The sequence below is a fragment of the Pezoporus flaviventris genome, unplaced genomic scaffold (assembly GCF_033815535.1).
Source record: "Pezoporus flaviventris isolate CSIRO_AGI_PZ_B2104156 unplaced genomic scaffold, CSIRO_AGI_Pfla_v1 ptg000001l, whole genome shotgun sequence".
Lineage (NCBI taxonomy): Eukaryota > Metazoa > Chordata > Aves > Psittaciformes > Psittacidae > Pezoporus > Pezoporus flaviventris.
Window position 1 is genome coordinate 39,674,199 of NW_026892549.1, and position 8,997 is coordinate 39,683,195.

Genomic DNA, 8,997 nt, shown 5'->3' on the forward strand with positions numbered 1-8,997 from the left:
TTATCTTAAGACCTAATTTCCAAATGTTAAGAACAATATGCTGATAAAAATAAAATTAAAAATTAAAAAAGAAAAGTACCCAGAAACAACCAATTAAAATAAAGAATTTTGAATGACTACTGTGAAATTTTGAAGGCTTGAAAGAAGAAAATCTTTGATTTTAGAACTGCAATACCTACTAATGTAAATTAACTTATGTAATTGGAAAGCTGGGTTTGGCACACATATGCAAGTACATAATTCGGAGAGGATATTTATCTTAATTTCAAAACTAGTGCCTGCAGTCTGAAGACATGGGAATGCCTACAGCATCAGTGAAACCCTGTTGCAGCCAGACATCAGACAAAGCAGTTTAGGTCAAATTCTAGTTTAGAGCTTATCACATTAATTCTTCAGAACATGCTTTTGTAACAATGAGGAACAAACACTTCAAAGTGAAGAGTCATCTGTTTTAAGAACTACCTTACAGAGTTCCACTAAGGTAAACCAGTCTTGTACTGTTGTAATAGGAGAAGGCAATAGTACTCTGGAACAGTTATGTAAGGACCAAGTTACCACCAGAAAAAAAAAAGTAAGAGAGAAAAAACATTTTTTAAACATATGCCTACAGACAGACAGCTCCAAAATAGTTTGTTTTCTAAAGTACCAAACTTAAATGTAAATGAAATTAAAAAAAAAAAAAATAACAAAGAAAAGTTACCAGGAACACTTTGAGTATTTATCTGAAGGGCAAGCAAGGCTAAGAAAATATGATAGCAGATACAGGAATGAAATTTTGTAACAGAACCCATGGCTCCTCAATGACTTGCTGTGTGATGTTGGGCTGTCATTTAATTTACAAATGCATGTATGAAATAGGAGTACTGGTACTTCCTTGGACTTAGTAAAGTAACTTTAAGTCCTTGGAAAGACATAATGCATTATGGAATTCAGTTGAAGATTACAATAATAATTTATGCTACAGATTAAACTCTGTGCAGATGACATAATTAGAGTCTGGATTTTGATATATCACAACTCACTACAAAAGGAAGAATGCAAATGTAAAAGCAAATAAATAAATCAATGATGATGATGGGGGTATAACAAATTCTTCACATGAAATACAGGTTAGAGATAAATACAGGCTAAAACATTTAGGAAAATAAGTTTCAGACAAGTATTCAAACAGACAAACTTTTTGCACTGCAGACCATATGTTAATAATTCCCATTCCCACTGTTCCAACTAAGAATTAGATAAAGCACACTTACCAGTGTTTGATTATCTCACTTCAAATATTACCCAGATTTAAATATAAGAAAAAAACAAAAACAAACAAACAAACTTATATCCACAGGGAAAGCAATGAAACAGTGATGCCTCAATGTAAATTTCTGTTGCAATAAAACAAATCATTGATTTCTTACTGTAAAAGACATTTTCTGAAGAAATGTACACCATAAAAGACAAACAACATATTTCAACATAAACATACTGGTTTACTAGTAATCAATTAGACTATTATTTCAATAGATATATATAAAATAGCCTTTTCAATCTGTAACAATACAACAAACTGTAGCCATGTACTGCAAACAAAGATGAGGTCATATAGATGAAATGTACTATGAAAATGCTGCAGTTTTATTAAAAACAATCATGTAAAATTACATAAAACAGGAGATCCTACATTTGTCATTAAGTGTAAAATGTATGCAGCATATACAATTTAATTTGTAAAGCACAGGCTTCTCAGTATACTATGCCAACTACTAGAATATTCTAAAGCAGAATACAGGTAAACAAAAAACATTTAAGTGATGCCAAAGGTCAGATTTAGGCTCACAAATCCATGGCTGTTGAGGGGCTTTCTATTTAAAACAAATTGCACTTACGTATTTACAAAGGTATACTGTTTTAACATCAGCTTTCTCTCTCTCCTCTACAAAATAACCACTCCCTTCTCTATTCTTCACCTGTTCTCTCATCCATCCTAACCTCACCTCAACAATGCCTACTTTCCTACTACAGTCTGAAGCCAAAAGTAGAAGCCTACATAGAGCGAGAGAAAAGGCTCTTTGGAAGACAAGTGAATTAAGAGGGTGCTACCTCAGAGGAGCAGACATTCTGTAAAGTATTTTCAGAGAGCTGTCTACAAGCAAGCAATATCATCTGCAAGCAGAGTTGGGAAAACTTTATATGGTGTATATATATTTATATATATATTTATTTGATTAGACATATGCCTTCTTCCTTCATAGAGTCATTAGTGTCTCTCTTTCCTAATAGCCAGTGCTTTAAAAATAAAGACCTCAGTGGTTTGATTTAAATGGCACACTACAGAAATAAGAAAGCTTTTCCATGTTTTCATGCTTAATTACAGCTACTAAAGATTCTACATAGTATCTAATCATGGACATGAGTAAACAGAAAAGAACTTTTTCAAGGCAATCATACTACATTAGACTTATTTGGAGTTCAACTTCCTCTGCATTTGTAGTGATTGTTAAAACGCCATTCAAACAAATTCCAATTTAAAAAATGCACATTAAACACTGTATTTTTTCCCAATTTCCTCAAATTTATAGTCTATTGTACTTGACAAAAAAACTTACTACCTAAATTAACTTAAAGTGTAATAAAATCTATAATCTATTTTAGAAGATGAAATTATCAAACTCTTTCACTCTCACATTTACCAGTGCATTACAAGCTTATAATGGAAAGCAAAATTCTCACCCATCCTTAGTTTGATCTGCCACTCCAGCCAACAGCTGCACTGTTTTACGATTGTAACGAGGATCTGTATGAAGTCCTAGGTATTTTTGCACAAAATCTTCTGGGGTCATGTAATGCTCACCATCTTGCTCAACACTGGCATACTACAGTAAAAATAAAAACACAAACAAAAATTAATCTATTTAGACGCTAATCAGCAGTGATTACCGAACTAGTATCTTTCCTGAATATCACTTAAATTTCTGCACAATTTTCTGCACATAACTGGTCTGAAATTCAAGGGCTATATCACTATATTAGTTGCATAATAGTAATGCAACTAATAGTAATAACTAATAGTATTAGTTGCATAAATATTAATATAATTACTACATTAGTTGCATATCACCAACAATCAGATTATCCTCAAAGATGTGCTCACATAATGACCAATATCTTCTAATAAAAAAGACAATTACAGGTTTTCAGAAACTACTGCATAAATTTATAAATATTGCAGCTACGCTGTAGCTTTCCATTTGCAGGGACATTGTCAAAACACAGCACAAACATGTTCTTACAATTTCTAGTGGCAGGTATCTTCTGAATAATTGCTCCTGGTCTTTATCATAATCAGTTTGGAAAATACATATTATTTCTTTTGTCTTTTTGTGAGAAGCGAATATCCAGATTACTTTTTATCCTGAAACTAATAGTTTTGACATTTTTTAAAGTAAACATTCACACACACAGATAAAAAGGACTTGGGTCAAATGTTTTAATTTGCTTTTGAATTTTAATTTTATTAGCAATTAATAATTTTATACAATTAACAATTAATTTATTAACAATTTCAAATAAAAGTCATGGGCAAATTTTAAATTCTAGAATCTGAATATTAATCAAATTAACTAAAAATAAAATAACCAAGTACATCTTTATTACTTGTACACCAAGACCACTGCCATATGTCTGTATCACTATTCTTACTGATCACTTTTCCATTTCAAGCCATTAATCACTGGGTTTTACAGGTCAACATTTAATTTAAAGTGAACTTTTTACCATAAAGTAAATTCTATGCTCTCAGCTGTCCAGTTGCACTGATCAATACCAATCTTTAACTAAGAACACGAAGAGGCAGGAGTATAAAGCATCAGAAGTGATAAATAAAAGGGAAATGTATTATGGAACTTCAAGCCCCTCAGATCTTGTTTACAGCAGCATAGTAGCAGGGAAAATTTCTCACAGTTTATTTGACAGTAATCTTGGAAATGAAGCCTATGTTTTCACATTGCAAAATTAAACTGTTTGCATCCTGAGTAGCTCACTAGAGATTCCTAGTTCCCTAAACTACCATGACCCAATTCAGTTTAACGACCGGGTTTATTTCTCAGTATTTTTGCTCACAAAACCTGTAAACAAGCTTACTTAATAGCTTGAAATCTATCTCTTCTGTTCACTTACTACTGTACAGTCTACTTGTACACACAATTTAGATGCAGACTTTCAAACATACGCATAGAAATACTTTCATTCTGAGAAAGTGAAGTTATAAAACTATTCAGGTGTTTCATTAGAATTTTGATTTGCAATGAAAGTAGTGATTCTTAATCTATTTGTAAAAATGCAATTTACCTTTCCAGGTTCTAGTCATTAAAAGACGGCTATATAAGCATTCTCTGAAGAAAAAGAAACGGCAATGCCCCCCAAGACTTAAAGTGCAACATCTATGCCAGTGAATCCAAACTTAATTTGTACCTTTTCCACTATCTACCACAGTATCTTGATTCAGTTGACACAGCCTTATGTGAAAGAGTAACAAAATAGGCCCTCACTCTGACAGGGACCCACAAGAAGTAGAATATTGACAGAAGACCTATACACACAGGACAGTTTTCAGCATAAAGGAGCTTGCATCAATGCCTGCTTATGCATCTCCTGTACCTCTTCCACAATAGCAGCCCCTCACATCGCCTCATCATCTCTACCTCTTTCACCCTATATCTGTGATGACAGCTATTTACAAGACTGCACTCTAAACAAGATTATTGAACTAACTGAAAATCAAAAAAAGTATTTCCACACAAATAGGAACACAAAGCAGTGGACAGGAATCCTTTAACTCTGCACTACTGCTGAAACGACAATATAATAAACTTGTGGCTTCACTGAACCAACTTAGACAGATTCTCAATTGTATATGCAACTGACTAAAAAAATGCATTATGAAGCATAATTCTGCTGTAAGATAGGCAACCCAAAGCAAGTTTTACATATGAAGGACCATCAAACATGCAGAGAATTGAGCATATCTTCAAGTAGAGTGTGTATCAAAGTCAAAATCTAAACATCTTCTTTTCTTCAGACATCAATTTGTCCGAGTTTATTACAAAAAGTGATTTTTTTTTAACTATAAAAACTGTATGGAAGAAGTCTTGTTAGAAAATCTTTGAGACAAAACAATTAACTGATATATCTATTGAGGTCCATATGTGAAGGTCCTGGTATTTTGAAAGAGCTTGGCAGCAAGCCAACATATTAAGACCTGACAAAGTAGCTTGGTATGTATTTACATTTGTCCTCAAGTTACCCCTTCACCGTACAACTTAAGTCAAGAATCTTTTAGCACAAAATAGGCAATTGAAAATTATATATTGATTTGCATATAAAACAGAATGCATGAATTAAATCTATATTTTTCTCAGTCTTACTGAGGAATTCTTACTACACATTTAAGCACTTGATGAATTTGCATCCTTTTTTTAAACATCATCACATAACATGAACACATAAACCGCTTATTCTAGCTATATAATACAGTGGTAGGTATTGCCACACTTTCAGAAACAATGTTTTCTTTGAAAAATTGGGTAGTTTTCAATGTAACAAGGGCTTCTATCCCAAGGATTTTATCTGGGCAGAGGAGAAAAAAGATCCAAAACAAGAGACCTATGGGCCCTCTTAATAGGTTTTGGTTTGTTTTTTAATTGAGCTATGAGCGGGGGTGGGGGGGTGGCAAGTTTCCTGTATTAAAACTGGAAATTTGTTTTTGTTTCTTTCTCCACCTTGCTGGAACAACAGGTTCCACTTGCACCCAGCAGTCAGCAAATAATTCAACTAAATGCCCCAGGGGCTGACTGCCTTGCCTAAGAAAAAAGAATTAAGAGATCTGATAACTGTTGTTCTACATAACTCTTTTATCCTTCAGTGAATGTCTATTTTGTTCTTTTATGGTTATTACTGAAGTCGGTGGTTAGCAAACACCTGAGAGGTAATTTGATGGTGCACAAACATGAAATTTCAATGCCTGCATTTCATAGTTATGGGATTACACAGAAATAATTGTGCATCTCTTTAATACAATTCAAAGTTAAAATACTAACAGTTTAAAATAATGAAATGTATAGCAAGCTTCAGAAATTCTAAGAGAGAGGTATATATCAAGCATCCATTGAGATACAACTTAAACTGGATGGTCAGGGGACACATACACACTCTACGAATAAGGCAGATGACAAGGAGGCCTTCTTCCCTTAGCCCATTTCCAAGGGAAGCCAAATTTAGGAAGGAATGCACGACCTTTAACTGAAGCTGACAGAACAGGCCTGCAGGCTATGCAAAGAGTACAACATATCTGACCCCTGATGTGTGCAACACTAGCGCTATTTCTTAACAGGACTTGCTACAACTTAAGTCTTGGAAAGAGTGGGTTCTCCTAATATTTTTTAAAGTTTGCAACTAAGTTTCCTTGCTATCAAACGAAAGACACAATTTCAAACTCAATTATAATCAAATATAATCCAAAAGAAATGTAAACCCTCCTTCTATTACAGAGGTAGCTGTGCTGATGCTTTTCGTCTCTGCAAATCTCAGACACTCAAGAGGAAACAGGAGAGCTTCCCTATTTTTCATTCCTCAGAGCACAAAACAATCCACAACTTGATTTGCATGTTTCTTTGAAGATTACAAAATAGACATGGAGAAGACCAAAAAAAAAAACGTTTTAAAACCAGACTGCCTGCTTTTTAGGTCAATAAAACATGTATTGTCACAGAGACAATTTCAAGATCCAGCGTTCTTCCTCTCCACTTTTTCTTGTGTGACCAAAATCAAGGACTTCAAACAATTATTTATTTCCAGAAGCAAGCACTTCTACTGACTGGAAGTCAAGAATCATAAAAAAGCCCATGTTTTCAAGAATAGAGTATTCTGACACCATGTTTCACTTTTTGCAATCACGCAAAAGTATCTTAAAGTTGGGAAAGAGTTGTGATGTTCTAGAACCACACATTTTAAAATATATATACTTAAAACATATTTTCATGTTGCTTATTTTCTTAACATACTCTGCTGTACTCCTTATCTACAAAAGCTAAATGTCATGTCAACAATAAATGTACCTGTAGTTTAAGTTTTTTTTACTAGAAGCTAAATGCTGGGCTTTCACTGTTTGATTCCAACATTCCAAGTTCTAGCACTCCAGCGATGTTGCCAGTGCAATCCAGTATGCAAAAGCAAAAATTCACCAAAATTATGGTTGTGATAGAACTTCTCTCTCTCAGGCAAAAAGGTGTCTCTGCCTACTTATCATATGTGTAAGCTGTTGAATAGTATGGTAGGACCAAAAGATACATCTCAAAAACTAAATAATAGATTTTATTATTTATAATATTAATACTTCCTTTTATTTTCTTTCCTTTTTCACTGAGAAAAGCTTCTTGAACATACTGTGCAATACCTAACATAAAGTGTGGGAGAAAAAAAAAAAGGTATTTTAGTAATTTTGGAAAAATTAGTGGCTCGGCTCTTGGACCTAAAACATAGTTGCTCTTATTCCATCTGTCTGAGTCAAACCTTATTATGAAAGTTTAGGATTGACTAGATTTCCTTTCAGACTGTGCTTCATTCTTATTAAACAGAGGGGAAAAAGCTTCATGTTACTATTTATGTATGCTAATTCTAAGGCCCTGCAAGCAATAATATTATTAAATACTTAAATTAATTTTAAGTTCTAAACCTGTCACAAGTTGTCCATCCATTTGTAAGAGGAACACATATAAACCCAAAACCAAAACATACAGCCACAGAAAAAAGATTTTTTAAAATAAGAGTCCTTAGTTATAATTTGTTGCTCTACAGGAAATCAGAAAATATTTCAGAAAATTATTTACGATTAGCGTTTGGTAATGGTTAATCACAATTTGTATCAGGGGCAGTTTCCCCTAAACACCTGATGGCCCTTTCAACACACTATGCCGGCAAAGTGAACTTTCAAGCATCCCACAAGCACAACACGTGCATGATGCCGTGACAAACTGCTGAAAGAGCAAAACCTAAATGTCTGTCAATCAAACATTAGACAGCTTTTTTTACCTTCAAAAAAATATTTCGTAGTTCAGCAGGATCGGCTCTTCTGGTTAATTGCACCTGTGGGGACAAGGAAGTTAATGCTCCGCTGGCCGGCCTACTGACCGAGCGCAGATAAAAGCCACCGTGCGCACTGATAAGTGCAGCAATACAGCTCTCTTATCTAGCAGACAGGGGGAATCGCAAACATGACCTCTCCGCTCTCACTGCGGGGCTCCAGTGCCGCTGACAGCTGTCAGACCAAGGGCTGACTGGAAGCGGAGCGGCGCCCCAGTCCCGCACGACACCAGCTGTTACCACCGGCGGGCCCAGTCGTTACTGCCCGCTCGCCCTGAATAACGGCCCGCGGTCTGCTCCCACAGCACCCTCGTCCCGCGCCCCAGCCGCTTCACCTCAGGAGGCGGAGGCAGGACGGGCTGCGCTGCCCCTTCCCCTCGGCCGCCCCGCCATCACCGCCCCCGCCGGCAGCTTCCCCTGATCCCCGGGGGACTCCCGCAGCAGCGGCCTCCCCTCCCGCCGCCCGCCTTCCCTCCGGCCGCCCCGCGCGGGCGGGCAGGGGCTTCACCAGTCTCCTCCTGTGAATAAGCGACGGAGGGAGAGAGTCACCTTGACCGCCATGCTGCTCTCAGCGAGAAGGAGGAGGAGGAGCCACCCACCCGCCGCGCCGCCGCAACAGCCACCGCCTTAGCGTAGCGCTGGGGTAACGAGCACCCTGCCCTGCCCCGCCCGCCGCATCTCTGTCCCTGTAGCTGGCTGCCTTCAGCGGCCGCCGCACGGCTCCAGGGAGGAGGCGAGTGGAGCCCACCGGTACCAGCCGCGGCCCTGCCTCCTGCAATACCTGCACTCGGGCGGGCAGGAATGTTGTCGGTACCCGCTCGCCCCCCGTTAGCGGCCACACGGACTCACCGCGGGCGACGCTGGACGGTG

General features: G+C 37.0%; 1 protein-coding gene across 3 annotated transcripts in view; it reads right to left on the minus strand.

The window, feature by feature from the left end:
* SLC25A12 (solute carrier family 25 member 12) overlaps positions 1-8,780 on the minus strand; it is a 50,061-nt gene extending 41,281 nt beyond the window's left edge. The window contains exons 1-3 of one of the 3 annotated variants that reach the window (XM_061453402.1): positions 8,677-8,780; positions 8,077-8,130; positions 2,722-2,864 (exon numbers count right to left, since the gene is read on the minus strand). In XM_061453402.1, coding sequence (XP_061309386.1) covers positions 2,722-2,864; positions 8,077-8,130; positions 8,677-8,688 — 209 coding nt within the window. In that variant the 5' untranslated portion in view covers positions 8,689-8,780. Of the gene's footprint in view, positions 1-2,721; positions 2,865-8,076; positions 8,131-8,462; positions 8,534-8,676 lie in introns of those variants that run through there. The other 2 variants (XM_061453413.1, XM_061453421.1) reach the window with 2 other exon arrangements.
* Positions 8,781-8,997: the final 217 nt, after the last annotated feature.